This window comes from Haliotis cracherodii, unplaced genomic scaffold (genome assembly GCF_022045235.1).
Source record: "Haliotis cracherodii isolate W230 unplaced genomic scaffold, xgHalCrac1.p SCAF_11, whole genome shotgun sequence".
NCBI classification, from domain to species: Eukaryota; Metazoa; Mollusca; class Gastropoda; order Lepetellida; family Haliotidae; genus Haliotis; species Haliotis cracherodii.
This window is the reverse complement of record NW_027266266.1, coordinates 288,169-311,533: the sequence shown is the minus strand read 5'-3', so window position 1 is coordinate 311,533 and position 23,365 is coordinate 288,169. Positions and strand designations below refer to the sequence as shown.

Below are 23,365 nucleotides of genomic sequence, written 5' to 3'. Positions count from 1 at the left end.
CTCCTCTTTGAACAGTATTTCAGTTATATCACGACGTGTCAGCTGGATGTGGGTTGTGATACGAGCACGGGTATGGTGCTGACCTAGATAACAAGGTAACTATAGCAGTTCTTCCTCTATTCCACTAGGAGTTCGTCGCATTGTGAATAACTACAGCTGTATATCGTTACAGGATACGGTTTTCAGTAGGTAGTAGTAGGTAGTGCTTAACTAATTCTCCAGATAAACATTTAATGTTTCTTGACAAAAGCTAAGTGATACTCACTGAAGATGTTGTCGTATGGCAGTGTATGTTCTTGTTGAACAATGATTGTAACTGTGCTACATTGTTTCTGTTGAGATTCTCAAGACGCTCACTGGATTGTGTTTGCACATGCAGTGATTAGTTGTTAGGAATGTAGTACTACTTAATGTAAGCAGTTTTGAGGAAGTTTCTATATTCAGATGCTAGTGTCACGTGTAAGCTTCCGGAGTACCGCGGATTGAGATAGAGTGTTATAGAAACATGGATACTATTTCATATTGTGAGGGCACTGTGTGGAAGTTTCCAGTAGCTAGTTAGGTATATAATTCGCTGTGCAGAGTTGCGTCCCTTGGGCACGCCAGAAACCTATGATTGTGGGTTCGAATCCCGGTTCGCCCCGATTATGTTTCTAGGTTTGTCAGCACCATACTCTGCTCGTGGGTTTCACCGAAGTGGTAAATGTCTGAGACCTGCATCACTTCGGGCTTTCCTCTCACATTAAGCTGACACGCCGCGATATGACACGTTATGGCGTTAAACACAACTCACTCACTCACTCACTTTTACTGTCCCCACTGTATATATATATTTGATACTGACCACTCTACTGTGTGCTGCCATTGACATATGACTAAGTATTGACATCACGAAGTTAAAGTTTAAATTCACACAAACTAAAAAATAAAATAAAATAACATGAACATATGGATGTTAATGTACTTCTTAAATACATAAGTCAGCATGCAGTGTGAATACAGCCGGTATACTGTGACGATCGCAGTGGTATGCTGGTATTGAAGACCAGAGCACCTCTCCAGGAATGACTGGTAGCAACTTCATTACCATCTTTACAAGACAAAAGACTCAAGACAACTCAAACGTTGTATTTTATTTCCTTCACATTGCAGTGATTTAAATTCCAGATTCGCTTCTGATCCAGTCACGATAGCTGGAAGCGCGTGCATACACCGTCGGGTAGGAAGTGACGCAACCAGTGATCACCCATGATGCAGCACCCAAAAGGGTGAACTGGTTACTTCCGCTCTTTTGACATACAAGGGGTCCCCCGCTGTCTCCCTGCAAGAGATTGTTTTTTAAACTGTTAAATTAAACATCATTTCACGATATTCAGGCGATGAACCTCTTCGTAGTTAATTGAAAATGAGGGTTGCCTCTCCACACTGCTTGCATGGAGGATTAGTACTGCGATATTCATGTCGGTTAAGATAACTACATTGGATCTTGCAATAACCGTTGACACACATAACCTTGACGTTTGCAAAAATTACGTTCACATTAACTTTGAAGTTAATTGTTCTCCTCGGAAATACACGACGTGGTCCCGGACATACCCGACATGTTCCTGAACATATCCGATATGGTCTCGGACACACCGAAAATGGTCGCGAACATACCCGATATTTCCAGGACACAACTGACATGGTCCCGGACATACCCAACATGTTCCCCGGAGATACTCGGCACGTTCCCGGAGAGTTATTGTTACGTACGTTACAGCCTCCAGTCACGCGGTTGAAGTCGAAGGCACAGATGTGGTCGGATCTGACAGCACTGCCGATGCGACTGCGGCAATCACTGTACGAGATGACGTTGGTGGGAGCCTCTTGCAGTTTGTCAGGCAGGCCAGCGTTATTTCCTGAAATTAACATAAACCATTGCATCGGATTTGTATTTTGTTTTACTTTGATCTGTAGTGAATGGTCCATTGACAATAATACCCTACCACTGGCCTCTGGCGAGATATAACACGGCAATGCCAGGGAATAACCAGTCTCGATTATCAGACGAGAGAGATTCCATTAAGCCTGAAGGGCAAACTAGCTGTGAAAATCAGTGATGATACCAGGTGTTCGCGAAGAGGGTAAGCATGTCCTAAAAGGGTAAACATGTCGTCAAGGGTAAGCATGTCCTCAAGGGTAAGTGTATCCTCAAGGGTAAACATGTCCTCAAGGGTAAGCGTATCCTCAAGGGTAAACATGTCCTCAAGGGTAAACATGTCCTCAAGGGTAAGCGTATCCTCAAGGGTAAACATGTCCTCAAGGTTAAACATGTCCTCAAGGGTAAGCATGTCCTCAAGGGTAAACATGTCCTCAAGGGTAAACATGTCCTCAAGGGTAAACGTGTCCTCAAGGGTAAACATGTCCTCAAGGGTAAGCATGTCCTCAAGGGTAAGCGTGTCCTCAAGGATACGCGTGTCCTCAAGGGTAAGCGTGTACCCAAGTGTAAGCATGTCTTAAAAGGGTAAGCATGTCCTGCATAAAATAAACAAACGTGGTTGTTCCCTGACACCGAACAGCTTTTCTCCTGCTTTGCGATGGCGGCATGTCAACAAACCAGACAATCAAGTGATGGGCCAGAGATCCAGATTCATTCACTGATTTTGTTGAAATTAAAGCAGTATGCAAATTTTGAATAACGTCTGCTGTGTACCGTGGGTTTCACCTCACCCTGTATTGAAGTGTATAACTGTGTTTACCATTGGTTTTTCCCCATCCTGTGATGAAGCAGTTGCTCTCCCCGGCGAAGTCGTCGTTGTTGTCGATGAGGTTGGCGGGCTGGATGGCAGAGTTCATGATGACGTCTGTGTTGAACTGGATCAGTGCGATGTCGTTGGGGAAACCAGACTGGTTGGGATTCCACCCCGGGTGCTGGGATAGAGGTGAGATATAGGTGAGATACAGGTGACCTATAGTTGATATGTAGGAGTGAGTATGGTTTTACGCCGCTTTTGCAATATTCCAGCAATATCACGGCGGTGGACACCGGAAATGAGCTTCACACATTGTACCCATGTCGGGAATCAAATCCAGGTCTTCGACGTGACGAGCGAACGCTTTCACCACTAGGCTACCCGATCGCCCCTGAGATTTAGGAGAAACAAAGGTGAGATAAGATGAGTCGAGACCGGATGTTATTATGGCGGTGGATCACTCGGTAATACCTGATAAAGGATCACCACTTTTTTTCAATCGGTCAATCGGTCATCATAGGATTTATTTTACTTCAGATACTGCACACTGCGGTCATTATCACTCCTCGGAGTGTCATGCGAGTTGATATGGGTATGTGAAAGTTCATGTACTCACGATGACGAACTTGGTGACTCCAACACTCTGGTCGAAGCCGGTGTTGCTAGCGAGACTGTGAGCTCCAAACACCACCTCGTAGTCACCGACGCCCCTACAAGCATATCGTGTTATATGACATTCTCGTAGTCACCGACACCCTTACAAGCATGGACGTGTTATATGACATTCTCGTCGTCACCGACGCCCTCACAACATGGACGTGTTATATGACATTCTCGGAGTCACCGACGCCCTCACAAACATGGACGTGTTATATGACATTCTCGTAGTCACCGACGCCCTCACAGACATGGACGTGTTACATGACATTCTCGGAGTCACCGACACCCTCACAAGCATATCGTGTTATATGACATGCTCGTAGTCACCGTGGTGGTTGTGGTGGTGATGGTGATAGTGGTTGTGGTGGTGGTGGTGATGGCGGTTGTGGTGGTGGTGGTGGTGGTGGTGGCAGTTATGGTGGTGGTGATGGTGGTGGTGATGATGGTGGCGGTGGTGGTGGTTGTGGTGGTTGTGGTGGTGATGGTGGTGATGGCGGTTATGGTGGTAGTGGCGGTGGTGGTTATGTGGCAGTTATGGTGGTGGTGGTGTTGGTGGCAGTTATGGTGGTGGTGGCAGTTATGGTGGTGGTGTTGGTGGCAGTTATGGTGGTGGTGGTGGTGGCGGCGGTTATTGTGGTGGTGTCGGTGATGGTGGCAGTTATGGTGGTGGTGGTGGTTGTGGCAGTTATGGTGGTGGTTGTGGTGGTGGCGGTGGTGGTGATGTTGGCAGTTATGGTGGTGGTGGTGGTGGTGGTGTTGGCAGTTATAGTGGTGGTGGTGGTGGTGGTGTTGGCAGTTATAGTGGTGGTGGTGGTGGTGGCGGTTGTGGTGGTAGTGGTGGTGGTGGCAGTTATGGTGGTGATGGCGGTGGTGGTGGTGGTGGTGATGGTGGTGGTGATGGTGGTGATGGCGGTTATGGTGGTAGTGGCGGTGGTGGTTATGTGGCAGTTATGGTGGTGGTGGTGTTGGTGGCAGTTGATGGTGGTTATGGTGGTGATGGTGGTGGTGATGATGGCGGTGGTGGTGGTGGTGGTGATGGTGGTGGTGGTGGTGATGGGGGCGGCGGTGGTGGTGGTGGTGGTGATGTGATTGTGGTGGTGGTGGTGGTGATGATGGCGGTGGTGGTGGTGGTGGTGGTGGTGATGATGGTGGTGATGGTGGTGGTGGTGGTGATGATGATGGTGGTGGTGGTGGTGGTGATATGATTGTGGTGGTGGTGGTGGTGGTGATGATGGCGGTGGTGGTGGTGGTGATGATGGTGGTGATGATGGTGGTGGTGGTGGTGGTGATGGTGGTGGTGGTGGTGGTGGTGGTGGTGATGTGATTGTGGTGGTGGTGGTGATGGTGGTGGTGGTTGTGGTGTTGGTGGTCATGGCGGTTATGGTGGTGGTGGTGGTGATGGTGGTGGTGGTTATGTTGGTAGTGTTGGTGGTGGGGTTGGTGGTGGTGTCTAATGCTTCCACTGGTTTAGACAAATTCCCGAGGAGAAACTCGAATACATACAGAAAAGGATCAGCAATGTTGCCGACGGCTGATGTCCCAGTGGATGCCTACCTCTTGCCTCAATGCCCCCTTCCCCTAAAGATGCATGTGTAAACGTTACATTTGTCAAACTCCCCAAATGGCATTACTATATTTCATCACCACAATCCAAGGAGTTCTTTATAAGTATTGTAAATACAATTGCTATCAACAGAAGATGGACGAACTGATGTAAAAACAGAGTATGGAATCATCTTGGAATTTCATTTAGTAATATAACAATTACTCAAAATATTCTTTTATACAGATAATTTTGTTTTGTTTTGTTGTTTAACTCCGCCCTCAGCAATATTCCAGCTATATGACGGCGGTCAGTACATAATCGGGTCTGGACCAGACAATCCAGTGATTGGCATCATGAACATCGAATAGTTGGGTAATGATGACTTAGTATACAGTCAATCAAGTTTGCGAGCATGACCACCCGCCTCTTAGGATTGACCAGAATTTAAAAGGAATTCGGACACATATTTACCAGTGTTGTGTATGTGCCTCCTGACCCTGACGATAACAGGACTGCTGACGTCATTCATAAACAGGTGGATACATTTGATGACCTGTCTGTTAATGCACCCAAATTCATTCTTGGGTATTTTGATAACTGCAGGCTCAAGACAACATTGCCTAACTACAGTCACTACGTTACATGCCCGACACGGAAACATAGGAAGATTGACCTGTGTTACGGCAATGTCAAGGTCGCTTTCAAATCTTACGCCAAAGCTCCACTTGCAACATCTGATCACAATTCAGTCTATTTAGCCCCTTTTCACAGGCAAAAGTTAAAATAAGACAGACCAACATTAAAATCGGGGAAATCGTGGACACTACATTTTCCTGATCAATTGAAAGGGTGCCTTCATTGTACGGCTCGGGACGTGTTCGAGAATTCTAGCACGGACCTTGAGGAACTGATTGATGTTGTCACGTATTACATAACTTCTGTGTTGACTGTATTGTGCCTTCAAAACTATCAAGATCTTTCCGAACAATAAGCCGTGGATAACAAAAGAACTTAAATCAATACTAAATGAAAAGAAAAGAGCCCTTTGTACATGGGACAAGTTGAAGGTTAAATCTGTTCACAAAGAAATATCACGTGCTGCGGAAAAAGGTAAAATTTCAATACAAGTCAAAAACTAAAAAACAGTTTGCTGATTGTGATAACTTGAAACTTGCCTATGAGTTAAGTATGTTCTACGCACCCTTTGGCACTACAGACTTCAGTAAAGAAAGAGACTCGTTCAGATATGCTTTATCGGATTGTGAAACGCCAGAAGTAACTTCCTGTGATGCTACAAGCTTCTTTCTAACTAAATGTGTGCTACAGGTCCTGATAATCTATGTGGTATGGTGTTGTGGGAATGTCGTGATCAACTTAGTCATATTTTCACACAAAAAACTTCTATCGATACTAATGTTATTCCGTTACTTTGGAGGACATCTAATGTTATCCGTGTTCCAAACATTCCAAATCCTTCTGTGAATAATGATGACCGACCGACCCGTTGTTTTAACATCCATACCTATGAAATGTTTATTGAAATTGACTTTTAAGACAGACAGAACCTCTACCTGGCCCTCTTCAGTCTGCCTGCAGGGCCGAGAGAGGTGTCAGAGCAGGTCGACCCGACCGCGGAGAGATGTAAACACGTCGACCCGACCTCGGAGTGATGTAAACACGTCGACCCGACGGCGGAGTGATGTAAACACGTCGACCCGACCGCGGACTGATGTAAACACGTCGACCCGACCTCGGAGTGATGTAAACACGTCGACCCGACCGCGGAGTGATGTAAACACGTCGACCCGACCGCGGAGTGATGTAAACACGTCGACCCGACCGCGGAGTGATGTAAACACGTCGACCCGACCGCGGAGTGATATGAACACGTCAACACCGACGTAACAGGCTGACATGGGCCAGGCGAGTACGACGTTGAAAAGTGCGAGACTGGGGACGCATCATGTTCTCTGATGAGAGTAAATATTGCTTGTACAGAAATGATGGTCTGCAACGAGTGTACAGACGAGTAGGCAATTAGTTATGTTCAGCCATTTGGAGGCGGTGGCGTCGTTGTCTGGGGACGTATCTACGGTGATGTCGTTATCATTCCGGGAAACCTGACTGCCAGAGATGTCGGGAAGAAGTAGTGAGGCCCGTTGTGCAACCATTCATTCAGCAACAGCTACGTTGCATTTTTCAGCAAGACAATGAGAGTCTGCATAAGGCAAGGCTCACAGAGAATGTCTGAACAGAGCAAACATGCACGTAATACCCTAGCCGGGTGTTCTACTGATATGATCCCCATCGAACACTAATTTATGGGATCACTTTGACCGACAGATCAGAAGACAACCAGCGGCGCCAGACAGACGTCAAGAGTTGGAACAATGTCTCCCTGAGGAATGGCATCAGATCACCCCCCAACGTCATCTGACCTTTGACATTATCCGTGCGACGTCGTGTTTAGGTGTGCATTAATGCACACGGTGGACATACACGATATTAAGTTGGTTGTGAATGTGCTTCCAGAGATTTTAAAGTCATGTTGAACAAGTATTGTGACAGTGATATTGTGAAACTTGTCATTTTTTATCCATATGTGTTTTTGTGTGTCAGTCAGTCGTAAAGGTTTTGTTTGGTTAACAGGAACAGTTTTACATGATATGTTAAAACACAACTCTCATGGAATATATATAATACGTATTGACTTTCTACATGCTCTTCCTTCATAGTCTTTCACACTCTTGGTATATCTTCTTTTGGGCCTTAATTTATTAAGAAACACCGTCAAATAAAGAACACATTTGTTATTAATGAGAATCATCGGGGTGTTTTTTTTATATTACAGACCTACATCCTTTTGTTTTTCTTTCATAGTCTATGACCTATGCAATGAACAGTCGGAAAAGTTTCGAAGTATTAAAGTCTCCTCATAGGTAATGATTCGAGGACATTTGGCGGTAATGTCAGTTCTCTAACTATGCATGCCCACGTGCATAATGATGTGGAGTTGCATGCTGGGGTTCACCTATGTCTTGTCCTCTACCTGCCCAACTATCACGATGTATAATGAATGGTGGTTCGACAGTGAGGCGGCAGCCAATTGACAAGTGACAATATAGTTTCTGCTTTTGTATGTTGTTGCATAAATTCCGTGTAAATTGCAGTTTTCCTAAGTCTACAAGTTTTTTGTTCGTGATACCTTGGTCCAGAATTATAAAATATCGCGTGAACCACTGGCCCATTGAACCTGTCCTGTTACGGTGGAGCAGACATAGGATAATTTGTCCTGTATGGCCTGTGTTGTCATGGCCGGAGATATCACCATATAATCACGACAAATGCACGATATAAGTAGGGTATATGAACGATGTATACTCGGATGTCGAAGTCTTAAAGTGCCGCACTGTTGCCACGAGCTGTCAGCTTTGTTTCCGATGACATATTCCCATTATTTATAGACGTTAATACAACATGAATATATATATATATATATATATATATATATATATATATATATATATATATTGGTTTCCGTTATTTATAGACGTTTATACATGTATCATGATATGTCCCGTTATATATATACATTAATACAACATGTATCATGATATATGTCCCGTTATTTATATACATTTAAACAAATATCAAGATATATGCCCGTTATTTATAGACGTTAATACGACATGTATCATGATATATGTCCCTTTATTTATAGAGATAATACAACATTTATCATGCTATATGTCCCGTTTGTCTATAGACCTTAACACAGCATGTATAAGGATATATTATGTTCCGTTATTTATAGACTTTAACACAACATGTATAATTATATATGTCCCGTTATATATAGACGTTAACACAGCAAGTACCACGATACATGCCCGTTATTTATACCCGTTAACACAACATACATTTATATTGCACTGACAAGATTTGGTATCATGAAACATGGGAACGATTAAAATATGTATCCTGTTCTGTTAGAGTGAATTGAATATGTATGGTGATAAATGTGGGCGTTTTAGTGTTGATCGTTTTATATGAGAGATGGATATTATTTGAATCGTGTGGTGGATGTGTGTGTGTGTGGTAGTATTCTATCATTATTTCTTCGGTTCCATCTTTTAAACAAGCTCACACGGGTACTTACAAGTTGGAGTCATCCACGCAATGGGCGGCAGTCAACGCCCACCGGGAGTTCAGCAAGGAGCAGCCACAGGTGTGAGTTATCTCCCCTGAGGATCGGAGCTTCCTGAGCGAACCCTGCCATTTCCACGTGTTAGGCCCTGCCTCCGAGCCTCCAACAATGTGCGAGGCAACGTCAGCACCTTAAGAAACGAAGATAGATATTGAAGTCATATATGTTAGAATTAGTTGTTTTACAATATTCCAGCCCAAGTACAAAGCAGCAATCCTACAGAGTCCTCGCTTGGGTGAAGTTGGCTGACCTGAAGAGGGTAACAGAAGGCTGCTCAGGACTAGTCACTTCCTACTCGATTCTGTCCAACACATTGCCAAGCTTTGGCACACCCACAGTATCTTAAGCAACATGAATAAGACAATCTGCGTAATGCAGAAGGCTGCAGTGTTGGGGAGTCTTCATATTCTCCAAAACGTTCTGGGCGGGTTTGACTAGGCAGCGCTTCCCGGGAGAAGTCCTATTTGCCGTCTGGGCTGCGTGTAGAGGGGAAGGGGCCCTGAGCTGATGATGAGCCTGACAGGATCACCCAAACCCTCTTTGTTGTATATTTTATTTTAATCTGTACATAATAAAATAAGATTTTTTAAAACAATTTGAGGCTCACATGTACCACCTAAAGTGGCACATACACTGTACGTCCACAATACAGTCTGACACTTACCGACAACAGCAACACCGAGACAGAAAATCAGCAACGTCTTCATTCTGATATTTGACAACAACATCAGCAACGGCGATTTATAAGCAGCCCAAGCAGTCAGGTGCATGATTCGCAGAGCCACGTCACTGCATGTGCAGCATGACCAGCCCCTCGAACACTTAAACATCTTTCCTTTCTCATCCAACGTGGAGATAAAACTTTTTGAGGTTTTAAAGTTTACAGCTGTTATATATTTAAATAACTAATTTAAATGCTGTCAAGTATGTTATTTTTATAAATTTATGTAGCAGGATCACGAGTGTGGGTGACGCCTGTTCGTTCAGTTATTAAACAACTAATGTTAACTTTGTAACATACTTCTTTTTTAAAAAAAAAAGTCGTCGTAGTATCACGAGTCTAACAGAAAGATGGCAATCTCATAGTAAGCAGTGTTCTAGTCTTGGCTTTGTTCTAGTTGCAGTGTAGGCGATAATCCATACAGCGGCACAAGCACCACACTGCAGCGTCACACACACACCACACTACAGCGTCACACACACACCACACTACAGTGTCACACACACCACACTACAGTGTCACACACACACCACACTGCAGCATCACACACACACCACACTACAGCGTCACACACACCACACTGCAGCGTCACACATACAACACACTACAGCGTCACAAACACCACGCTACAGAGTCACACACACACCACATTACAGCGGCACAAACACCACACTGCAGCGTCACACACACCACACTACAGTGTCACACACACCACACTACAGCGTCACAAACACCACACTACAGCGTCACAAACACCACACTGCAGCGTCACACACACCACACTACAGCGTCACACACACACCACATTACAGCGTCACACACACCACACTACAGCGTCACAAACACCACACTACAGTGTCACACACACCACACTAGTGTCACACACCACACTATAGCGTCACAAACACCACACTACAGCATCACACACACCACACTATAGCGTCACACACACCACTCTTCAGCGTCACAAACACCACACTAGAGCATCACACACACACCACTACAGCATCACACACACCACACTACAGCGTCACACACACACCACTACAGCGGCACAAACACCACACTACAGCGTCACACACACCACACTACAGCATCACAAACACCACACTACAGTGTCACACACACCAGGCAAGTGTCACACACACCAGTCAAGTGTCACACATACCACACTACAGCGTCACAAAGGCCACACTACAGCGTCACACACACAACAATACAGGGTCACACACACCACACTACAACGTCACACACACCACACTACAGTGTCACATACACCACACAAGTGTCACACACACCACTCTACAGTGTCACAAACACCACTCTACAGTGTCACAAACACCACACTACAGCGTCACACACACCACACTACAGCGTCACAAACACCACACTACAACATCACACACACACCACTACAACGTCACACACACCACACTACAGCATCACACACACACCACACAACAGTGTCACACACATAACTCTACAACGTCACACACACCACACTATAGCGTCATACACACCAAACTACAGCGTCACAAACACCACACTACAGTGTCACACACACATCAGACTACAGCGTCACACACACCACACTACAGAATCCAACGTACATCACACTACAGCGTCACACACGTCACACTACAGCGTCATACACACTGTACAACAACGTTACACACACCACACTACAGCGTCACACACATCACACTACAGCGTCAAACACACTGTACAACAACGTTACACACACCACACTACAGTGTCACACACATCACACTACAACGTCACACACGTTGTACAGCAACGTTACACACACTGTACAACAACATCACCCACACAGTACAGGAACGTCACACAGACTGTACAGCAACGTTACACCTACACGATACAACATCATCCCCAACACCACAAGACAGCACGTTCACCAACACCATCTTTAAGCTAATCACTTTAAAAAACAAATCATATTATTTTTCAGTCCTTGCGGCGTTGTTTGACATTTCTTCCACACGTCACACGTTGTTACCATAACGACAGAGGAGTGACAATAATAAGATTTTAACGCAGACGAGTAATTAGCAAAAACTGTACGCATCTACATTCACTGGTTTAGAATTGCGATCTTCGCGTGAGGCAGTCGACGTTTGGTTCGCCTGAGTTGTTCACATAGAGAAATTCGGGTGAGGCAGGGAAGAAGGTAGGTTTGTACTTCGTTCTGAAAACATTCGTTGTTCTGAGTTGTTACCATGGTGACTTCGTGCAAAGCGTTCTTAGCGCTAAGGTGATCGTAACTCCCATACCTTATTATAGACTTACGACAGTCGTAGCGCTAAAGTTGTTTTGTAAAACGGCACCCTGGATTCCAGTCTTGCTCCTTCGTATTTCGTCATCACTGAGGCGCGGTTTGGCGGAACAATCTCTTAACTTGTGTTGAGGTTGTGTGAAGTGTCTGAACTTGTGTTGAGGTTGTGTGAAGTGTCTGAACTTGTGTTGAGGTTGTGTGAAGTATCTGAACTTGTGTTGAGGTTGTGTGAAGTGTCTGAACTTGTGTTGAGGTTGTGTGAAGTGTCTGAACTTGTGTTGAGGTTGTGTGAAGTGTCTGAACTTGTGTTGAGGTTGTGTGAAGTGTCTGAACTTGTGTTGAGGTTGTGTGAAGTATCTGAACTTGTGTTGAGGTTGTGTGAAGTGTCTGAACTTGTGTTGAGGTTGTGTGAAGTGTCTGAACTTGTGTTGAGGTTGTGTGAAGTATCTGAACTTGTGTTGAGGTTGTGTGAAGTGTCTGAACTTGTGTTGAGGTTGTGTGAAGTGTCTGAACTTGTGTTGAGGTTGTGTGAAGTGTCTGAACTTGTGTTGAGGTTGTGTGAAGTGTCTGAACTTGTGTTGAGGTTGTGTGAAGTGTCTGAACTTGTGTTGAGGTTGTGTGAAGTGTCTGAACTTGTGTTGAGGTTGTGTGAAGTATCTGAACTTGTGTTGAGGTTGTGTGAAGTGTCTGAACTTGTGTTGAGGTTGTGTGAAGTGTCTGAACTTGTGTTGAGGTTGTGTGAAGTGTCTGAACTTGTGTTCAGGTTGTGTAAAGTGTCCGATTACTGTCAGACAGAAGGCATCTTAATGTCAGCTCATTCCGCGTTGGACGACCTCAACCAGTATGGTGGTGCACATATTTACGACATGATGAGTAGATCGCCCGACAGGAGGACAACGGCCAGGGCCGTGAAACTAATTCATATTTATTTTGTCTAAAGTTGAATGTCTGTATTGACAATAATTGCGTCGCGCGCGTACATTGACGGGGTAAATTCTCGTTAGAGACCTTGATTACTGAATATAGGGCCTGTATACATTCCTTGTCATAATAATTAAGACAGGAGATACTTCATATCAACTGAAGGCACGAGTGGCCATATAGTGAGCAGAGTTGTGTCCCCTAGTCGTTCCAGGACCCGATGCTCATGGATTATAACTTAAGATTCGACCTGATAAGGATTCTTGTTTTCTTCAATTCGTGGATTTAATCAAAGGGGATACCGACAAACGCGACATACCATGACATATCGAGATATACCGAGATATACCGTTACATACCGTGACATACCGCCACATACTGTGATAAACCGTGACATACCGAGACAAACCGAGATATACCGAGACATACCGTGACATACCGTGACATCCCGAGACATACCGAGATATACCGTCACATACCGTCACATACCGCCACATACTGTGATAAACCGTGACATACCGAGACATACCGTCACATACAATGACATTCCGTAAAATACCGTGACATACCGAGATATACCGTCACATACCGCCACATACTGTGATAAACCGTGACATACCGAGACATACCGAGATATACCGAGACATACCGTCACATACCGTCACATACTGATAAACAGCGACATTCGTCACATACCGTCACTTACAGTGATAAACCGAGACATACCGTCACATACTGTGATAAACCGTGACATACCGTCACATACCGTGATAAACCGAGACACACCTGAAATACAGTGAGAACAGTCGTTAAACCAAAGTTAATCTCTCGCTCATTTCCGTATTCTCGTTGTAGCGTGCAGCCGCCATGGCCAGGTCCAGGTTAGGCGGACTCCTCACAGCTGCTGGGATAGTCTTCGTGGTCCGATACCTCTCCACACACACGACACACCTTCCGCATCACAGGGCAACAGGGTCATGGGATCTACACCCCCAGACAGGTCACGGAAGATGTGGACGACTGATGAGAGGATACCCAGATCACGTGAACACGACAGTCTCACAACCCTGGCATACGACACGTGTCTCCAGGGGGGTTGAGCGAGGCTGTGGCGATTTGGTACAACCCCATCACCGCCGTCGTCCTGTGTTGGAAGAGGAGACGGTGTTCCCGTTGGCGTTTGCCCTCATCGTCCACACCGCCCCTGATCAGGTGGACCAGCTGATGAGAACAATCTACCGACCTCACAACGTGTACTGTATCCAAGTTGACAGGAAGGCGAGCCGGTCTGTGAGTGTGCCCCTGGCTCAGTGGGCCACGTGTTTCCACAACGTAGTGGTCCTGCAGGAAGTGGGGGTGGTCTACGGTGGCAATGGCTTAGTGACGTCGGCAGTTGCGTGCATGAAGATGTTGGCAAACAGCACGATAGAGTGGAAGTACTACATTCTTCTCTCCGGACAAGAGTTCGTTCTTAAGACCAATCTGGAGATTGTGCAAATATTGAAAATACTGAATGGCACAAATGATGTTGAACAATATCCGTTCCCTAGGGATCTACGATGGAGGTTTGAAACACGGTATTCGGTCGTCAATGGGACCATGAAGACTCGACTCAATGACACCAAACCAGCCTTCAAGCGGAACATCACTCTCTACAAGGGAAGCATGTATGGGATGTTTTCCCGCGCCTTTGCTATTTATATTCTCGAGAGCGACATCGCAGCAGAGTTGATAGACTGGGCAGCGGATAGCTATGCGCCGGAGGAATTGGTGTGGGCGACGTTGAATGCCCAGCCCGGGGCTCCTGGGGGATATGACTTCACTGTCAAGCATGATGTCACACAGAACCAGGTTCTGTCTCGAGCCGTGATCTGGGAGTGGGACAGAGCGCGATGTCAGGGCAAGTTTGTTCGGTCCGTGTGTGTGTTCAGCCATAGAGATCTCCCCTGGCTGGTCAGTCGACCGGAAGTCGTGGCTAACAAATTCCATTCAAACTTGGATCAGTTGGTTATTGACTGTCTCGAGGGTTGGTTACATCGTAAAGCGATGCTGGGCGAAACATTTAATTTGAACTGGTATCACTATAGAAACGTCCCGCAGTCCCGACTGCGCAGCTGCAAGTAGCGCGTGTTACAGACGTAACCTGTCACCGTCGAAATTACTGCTTTGAGCTATTAAAAAAACAAACAAAACCTCGTAAGTCACCATGGTAATCAAGAAGAACATGGGCTGCGTTTTGGAGACGTATAGAGGACATGTTGGGTGTTTTCTGGCGACGTTTCCTGGCGACGTATCATTTATGAGTGACAGGGGACGACGACGGTCAGTCACGTGTGTCGCCATGTTTGCACATGGCGCGAGGCGCAACCCTGGCACTGAAAACAGGACCCACTTGCACGGAGCGATCTTAGCGCTAAGATGATCGTAACTCCCATGCTTTAACATAGGCTTACGGTAGTTGTAGCGCTAAGATCGCTTTGTGCAAGTGGGACCAGGAGTCTTAGTGTACGTCTTATTGGTTGTTATACTGAGCAAAGATGGCGAGAGCAGCCCAGGCCCCGGCTCAGGACCAACTACAAGACAAGCTACAATGGACAGCTCACTGGAGCCGAGCTTGAAAGAAGTAATGGCCGAAATACAAGGTATGAGGAGAGACATGTCTACTAATTTCGAGCAAATGAGAACTAACTGATGAAAATAGTGAATTTCGGGACCAACGTACTAACTTTACTCGTAAAGTGTTAAGACAGAAAAACATTGCTAGGTAAATCGTTAATACAGCATGGGAGGCACTCCAGTATATCATTAATACAGCCAGGAAGTCAATACATCGTCAATACAGCATGGGAGGCACTCCAGTATCAGTATCGTCAATACAGCATCGGAGGCACTCCGTTACATCGTCAATACAGCATGTGAGGCGCTCCAGTACATCGTCAATACAGCATCAGAGGCACTCCAGTACATCGCCAATACAGCATCGGAGGCACTGCAGTATATCGTCAATACAGCATCGGAGGCACTCCGGTACATCGTCAATACAGCATGTGAGGCGCTCCAGTACATCGTCAATACAGCATCAGAGGCACTCCAGTATATCGCCAATACAGCATCGGAAGGGACTCCAGTATATCGTCAATACAGCGACGGGGGCACTCTGGTACATCGTCAATACAGCATCGGAGGCACTCCGGTACATCGTCAATACAGCATCAGAGGCACTCCAGTATATCGTCAATAGAGCATGGAAGTCAATACACCGTCGATATAGCATGTGAGGCACTCCGGTACATCGTCAATACAGCATGGGAGGCACTCCAGTACATCGTCAATACAGACAGGAAGTCAATACACCGTCAAAACAGCATCGGAGGCACTCCGGTACATCGTCAATACAACATCGGAGGCACTCCGGTACATCGTCAATACAACATCGGAGGCACTCCAGTATATCGTCAATACAGCATGGGAGGCGCTCCAGTACATCGTCAATACAGCATGGGAGGGACTCTAGTATATCGTCAATACAGCCAGGCTGTCACTTTAGAATATCACCAATACAGCCAGGAAGTCAATACATCGTCAATACAGCATGGGAATTTTCTTTTCATTATCACAAAAACACAGAAGGTGTCAGTATGATTTTCCTAAGGTTTCTGATACCGGGTCAAAAATGCATTCCACGACAATCCTGTGATTGCTGTAAAAAGCCGGGATACGATGTCATGCATCGTCCAAGTCCGCGAACTGACACCCTGGTTAGGCTGCTGAAGTCCACTACCAACCCGTATGTTCACAACCTGTAAAGATCCGTGGTAGAATTGGTCTTCAACGACCCACGCTTGTCATAAGAGGCGACTACCTGGATCGGGAGGGCAGGCTTGCTGACTTGGTTGATGCATGTCATCCATCGTTTCCCAACTGCGTGGATCGATGCTCATGATGTCAATCACTGGATTGTCCGGTCCGGATTCGATTGTTCACGGACCGCCGTCATATAGCTGGACTATTGCTGAGTGCAGCGTCAAACAACAAACAAACCAACCAACATGTCGTGTGTTCACGGGTGGTACAAGTGAGGCTCAGGTTGACATGTTGTTGAAACGAGCCGCGTTAACCATGTGTCCTCTCACTGCTACGTCATGCTCTGTCACGTGGCCTGGTCAGGTTATGTCAGACCTCGGGCGTCAGTAGTTGGTGATGCCGTGAAGCGTTACCGTCAGAATAAAGTTATCATCACGAACAAGAACGTTCGTTGACACTGCTGGTGCCTTTATTAGTTTTATCCAAATTTGTATTATCCGAAGTCGACTGTAGGCGAATAAATTAGACAATGACGTTCACTTGTTTTAATATCTCGAAATGACATGATACTTTACACAGAGGAGGCAATATTTAATATATAAAAATGCTGTTTCAGAAATAATTAGTTGGACACTTGTGAGCGTTTTTTAAATAAAGTGTCGGAGAGGCTTGACAGTAACAACAGCTGTGGTGTAGCAGCATCTCTGGTCAGCCCCGCAGTGATACAGGGAAGTCCAGCCTTTCGACATAGAGCAAACATAGATTTAAGCAGGACCGAACGTTCATTTCGAAACAACAAGATTCGAGATTAGAAGCATGTTAATCCATAGCTGAGTGTTTTCTAGAAAGGTCTTTGGGCATGCGGCATCCCCTGGCCCTCCACTGTGATGCCTTCCATCATATGGGGTTGCCCTGGCAACAGTGGCTGGTGACGGGGTTGCCCTGGCATGTGGACCTCGGTACTCTTCACGGCCATGATGTTCCTCACGGGCATGGCGATCCTACTCTCCAGCTCCTTGACCAGGGCGAGCTTGGACATCATCTTCAGGCGGTATACCTTGGAGATAGCACGGCTGAAAGAGGAGGCATTGTGGATATAGTAACGACAGCATGTTCTACAGGAGAGAAGCTGATAGTGTGTAACCAGTAGCGAGGTCCACGTTAGCCATGGTGCCAATGACTGAAGAAACACGACTGACAAATGTTGTATTTGGGACAACACTTTCGTAGTTCAAATTGCAGTACTTCATTGTGTCGAGTCCCATCCACAAAAATGGAAGTTTCGTTTACGGAAGCCTCGGTGGCCAAGTGTGGTGGCGATTAGGTGCCTCATCCTGAAAGTGTGGGATTCGAATCCCGGATGGGACTCAACTAAAATAATTAATAGAATTTTACAAAGAAAGTGTTATCCCAAATATAGCATTTGTAATAGTTGACCACGTTCTAAAAGGCATTGTACAATCATGAGACTAAACGTATCAGTGTGGGTACAGATGTACTGACGGATGGTTCTCCTTTTCAGCCACCTGTATATAATGACAACCTCTTATTTCTATGTGGACGCTTACTGAAAACATCGGCCACAATTCAAATGTCATTTCAGTGGGCAGTATGTGCTTCTGACTTTTACCACATCCCTATCAGACAAAACAACTATCGTCTCCGACCGCATGAATTACTGTTATAATCTCCGTGCACAACGCTCGAGGAAGTCCACCGTGTCAAGTTATCATGACTAAAGTTTCCTCCACTGCAGTTTGTTTGTTTGTTTGTTTGTTGTTTAACTCCGCACTCAGCAATAGTCCAGCTATATGACGGCTGTCTGTAAACAATCGAGTCTGGACCAGAAAATCCAGTGATTGACATCATGAGCATCGATCTTCGCAATTGGGATACGATGACATGCATCAGCCAAGTCAGCGAGCCTGATCATCTGATCCCGTCAGTCGCCATTTACGGCAAGCGTGGGTTGCTGAAGACCTATTCTACCCCGGATCTCCACGGGCTCCCTCCAATGTAGGGTTTGCTATAACTCGAGAGCCAACGGATCTGCGGCATGAAGAACTTACAACTGGAGCAGGTCCGTGTAGAAGCTGCCGAGGACTGCCTTTCTGATGTCGTCAATCTGACTCTCGAAGTCCAGCAATTTCTCCACAGTGAGCTGGGGATCGGCGTGACCTGAAACGAACACGTCAACCTACAGACACGTCAACCTACAGACACGTCAATCTACAGACACGTCAACATACAGACACGTCAACCTACAGACACGTCAACATACAGACACGTAAACATACAGACACGTCAACATACAGACAACCTACAGACACGTCAACCTACAGACACGTCAACCTACAGACACGTCAACCTACAAACACGTCAACCTACAGACACGTCAACCTACAGACACGTCAACCTACAGACACGTCAACCTACAGACACGTCAACCTACAGACACGTTAACCTACAGACACGTTAACCTACAGACACGTCAACCTACAGACACGTCAACCTACAGACACGTCAACCTACATACACGTCAACCTACAGACACGTCAACCTACAGACACGTCAACCTACAGACACGTCAACCTACAGACACGTTAACCTACAGACACGTTAACCTACAGACACGTTAACCTACAGACACGTCAACCTACAGACACGTCAACATACAGACACGTCAACATACAGACACATATGATATTATCATAACAATTTTTGCTTCTGTATCTGCAACAACACACGTGTCCAGATTCATATTTCTGGTAGCCATGCTTACCTTGCATTCGGTGCATCGCCCGGGGCACAGGCTGACCACGCATTGCCATCATGGGTGGCACCCCCGAGGGTGGGGTCTTCAGGTCTTTCTTCCCTTCCTTGTCTTCAGCTGACGCAGCATGAGGCATACCAGGACGCATCATAGGAGGCATACCAGATGCCATCATGCGACTGGCTCTTTGTCTGGCCAGCGCACGCAACATCATAGGAGACATGTCCCCTCGCTCACCGGGCATACGTTGTTGTCCGGGCATTCTCGTAGGCATGGCCTGTGCTTGCATTCCTTGGGCCATCATAGGAGAGGACACGCCTTGCATTCCTTGGGCCATCATTGAAGGGGGCATACCATGGCCTTGCATTCCTTGGGCCATCATTGAAGGGGGCATACCATGGTCTTGCATTCCTTGGGTCATCATTGAAGGAGGCATACCATGGCCTTGCATTCCTTGGGCCATTGAAGGGGGCATACCTTGCATTCCTTGGGCCAGCATTGAAGGGGGCATACCATGGCCTTGCATTCCTTGGGCCATCATTGAGGGGGGCATACCATGGCCTTGCATTCCTTGGGCCATCATTGAGGGGGGCATAGCTTGGCCTTGCATTCCTTGGGCCATCATCGAAGGGGGCATACCATGACCTTGCATTCCTTGGGCCATCATCGAAGGAGGCATGCCTTGCATTCCTTGGGCCATCATCGAAGGAGGCATGCCTTGCATTCCTTGGGCCATCATTGAAGGGGGCATACCTTGCATTCCTTGGGCCATCATTGAAGGGGGCATACCATGGCCTTGCATCACATGCATTCCTTGTGGCATTTGAATTGGCTCTCCAAACAGAGATGGCGGCAGTCCATTCTCAGTTCCGTTCTGGTCAGTTCCCCGGGGTGGCATTGCTCCCATCGGAGGCCCACCTGACATTCCCAGAGGCCCACCAAACAAATGTCCCTGGGGTGGTCCTGGCATACCTTCCCCCATGGGGGACCCTCCCTCCGGCATCCCGGGACGCTGAGCACCACCCATCACTGGCATCCCCATGCCAAAGCCCATTGGGGCACCACCCATGGCAAACGGACCAGGAACAGCTTCCTTGGCAGGAACCTTCGGTGCGGATGAATCAGGTGTCTGTGGGGCGTCTGAAATGTAAGGTGTTGGTGAGCACTCTATGATAGGACCAGCAAGTGACAGTTATCCCCCTCAACCCTACACTTCCTGCTGTATCGTGTGTTTCCTCACATCATCTTCACTGGTAATGACATGCACGTACTGGCTCTCCCCATTAGGGTGAAACGCCGTGATGTAACTGGAGTACCATTCAAAACTACCTTAAACTTCATTCACTCACTCACTCACGCACTCACTCACTCATTCACTCACTCACTCATTCACTCACTCTGTGTCATGCACGGATTACAATCGGTGACAGTCGGAAGGTAGAGGCATAACCAGTATGTTTGTGATATGAACTGTGAGAGATTACCTGTTGTCTCAGCATTGTGGTTCCTGGCAACAAACGGGCTCTCTGTAAGCAGAAACACTTAACGTACATTCAACATGTTAAACCTGGGCAATCACCTTTGACATGGGTAGTTAGGATCGGCCCACACACTTGAGACATCCGGGACACCACACAGAAATAACCCGCCCTCGATCATAACTATTTGTATGAAATAAACTACAATGTATTTATTCATCTCCATCATAATGACTAAATAGACACAGAAGTAAGGACGAGAATTGTGTATTTTGTCTATATCGGGAGGCGGATATATATTTCATATACAACGTGGCAATAAACATTGATTTCTCTCAAACCCATGACTCACGAAGGTGAGGCGCTTTGAAATTGATTACAGTTCAAATCTGATTGACAGGTCACGCTTTACCTCACTTCCTCATCTGACTAGAGACCCACAAGTCATCGTCTACGGTATTACTATATTCTTAGTAAAGAAATAAACATTTGAAAAATAATAGTTATGTAACAACATCATCAAAGACATCGGTTATGGTTAACGTCATTACGCTGAAACGTCAATACGACTGGCGTTAAGTTTCTGTCGACAGATAGCCGATACAAGGACTTTGTTAGAAAATATGCAACGTTTGATGATGACTTTAAGACTCTGGTTTAAAGGACGTCCCGACGTTGAGTGTTTGAGCGTTACCTTTTGCCAGCTGTCTCTTTTCCCGGGACGGTCTGGCGGAGGCCGTCGCCAGCAGCAGGCAGAGAGTTAATCCCGTTACTAGTTTCATCTGTTGATAGAAGGATGTTTTTGTGTGAGTACAAGGGATTTGGTCATGTCGCACTATGGATACTCTGTTAAACAGAGTTGGTGCCTTCAATGTTTTAGATGACAGATTAAAGGGGTAACATATTTAATTCTAATGGGTGTTTTTGTTTTGTTTTGTGTGTGTGTGTAACTTCGCACTCAGCAATATTCCAGCTAAATGACGGCTGTCTGTAAATGATCGAGTCTGGACCAGACAATCCAGTGATTGACATCATGAGCATCGATCCACGCAATTGGGATACGATGACATGCGGGGAGGTCTGGTAGCCTCGTGGTTTAAGCAACTAATGCCGAGTGTGTGACATCCATAAATTCTCTTCCTTATGTGTATCACTTCTAAATGTCTTTCAAAAATTTCTGTTTAGGTATAGCAACACAGCAATTTACTTATTTGGTGAAATGTTTCAACGCACACCATGTGCAAACCCAACTTACTTTGCGGGACATGTGCATCCATGTGCACTAACCCTATCATCCCATCTTCACGGGAAACTCACATGTATTCTAAAATTATCGGGTAAGCGTCACATCTGTACATCTGGTGTCGTGTGTAAAATATAGAGATAACATTTACTTGTCCATTAACAGCACGAAACAATCGTTTCGTACATTATCAATAGACTGCACGTGCATGCCAACCAGTGGCGGGGACCACCTACCTTGAGAGTTGGGTATCGAGAGTGAAGGTCCCTGCCGGAGATGTCGGAGATTTATTTTATTTCATGTCCCTCTCGAGTTTCCCCGAGGGGTACTCATGTCCTAATGTCTGCCCCGGGGTTGGTGTAACGTCTCGTGATCACTTCCCTTAAATTAATTACACCCCACCCGCCCGATCAATCAGCAGCAAGACTTCCTGTTTCCTGAACTCGCCACAACACTGCACGCTCCCATGCTGTAGGGTGTGTAGCGAGTGGCGATTGTGTAATAGTGGATGCATTAGGGCGAACAAGTTTCCAGTGAAAGATTAAGGCTAATGTTTCCTTGACTAGATTCAGAATTGGTCCGCTGCATCCGTCCTGAACGTACAGTGTCTGGATTGACGGGGTCGGAACTGAGGAGGATTCACTAAATCATTCCGTACAGTGGTTGTAATCTATCAAGCTTGTGTAAACAGCGGAGTTGGTCAGTAACACATAGAGGTTATCACGCGAGTGTTTGGAGGGGAATCTATCGAGCTTGTGTAAACAGCGGAGTTGGTCACTAACACATAGAGGTTATCACGCGAGTGTTTGGAGGGGAATCTATCAAGCTTGTGTAAACAGCGGAGTTGGTCACTAGCACATAGAGGTTATCACGCAAGTGTTTGGAGGGGAATCTATCGAGCTTGTGTAAACAGCGGAGTTGGTCACTTATACATAGAGGTTATCACGCCAGTGTTTGGAGGGGAATCTATCAAGCTTGTGT

The 23,365-nt window shown here is 46.1% G+C and overlaps 3 protein-coding genes across 4 annotated transcripts; all 3 read right to left on the bottom strand.

Annotated features, from left to right (window-relative positions):
• Positions 1–1,156: 1,156 nt before the first annotated feature.
• LOC139455169 (elastase-1-like) lies at positions 1,157–9,855 on the bottom strand. The gene is made up of 6 exons (XM_071236722.1): positions 9,813–9,855; positions 9,101–9,278; positions 3,352–3,445; positions 2,742–2,913; positions 1,756–1,901; positions 1,157–1,321 (listed from the first exon to the last, which is right to left on the bottom strand). Exons 1-6 carry the CDS (start codon positions 9,853–9,855, stop codon positions 1,157–1,159), a joined length of 798 nt encoding a protein of 265 aa, XP_071092823.1.
• A 2,428-nt stretch (positions 9,856–12,283) lies between these two features.
• LOC139455985 (clumping factor A-like) lies at positions 12,284–13,771 on the bottom strand. Its single transcript, XM_071237507.1, has 2 exons — positions 13,756–13,771; positions 12,284–12,912 (listed from the first exon to the last, which is right to left on the bottom strand). The coding sequence occupies exons 1-2, from the start codon at positions 13,769–13,771 to the stop codon at positions 12,284–12,286; spliced, it is 645 nt and encodes a 214-aa protein (XP_071093608.1).
• A 3,698-nt stretch (positions 13,772–17,469) lies between these two features.
• LOC139455168 (collagen alpha-2(VIII) chain-like) lies at positions 17,470–22,785 on the bottom strand. 2 transcript variants are annotated; one of them, XM_071236720.1, is made up of 6 exons: positions 22,621–22,785; positions 21,836–21,923; positions 21,148–21,189; positions 19,673–20,803; positions 18,960–19,068; positions 17,470–17,963 (listed from the first exon to the last, which is right to left on the bottom strand). In XM_071236720.1, exons 2-6 carry the CDS (start codon positions 21,921–21,923, stop codon positions 17,732–17,734), a joined length of 1,602 nt encoding a protein of 533 aa, XP_071092821.1. In that variant the 5' UTR covers positions 22,621–22,785; the 3' UTR covers positions 17,470–17,731. The 2 variants fall into 2 exon arrangements, with proteins under 2 accessions (XP_071092821.1, XP_071092822.1); XM_071236721.1 differs by lacking the exon at positions 21,148–21,189.
• Positions 22,786–23,365: the final 580 nt, after the last annotated feature.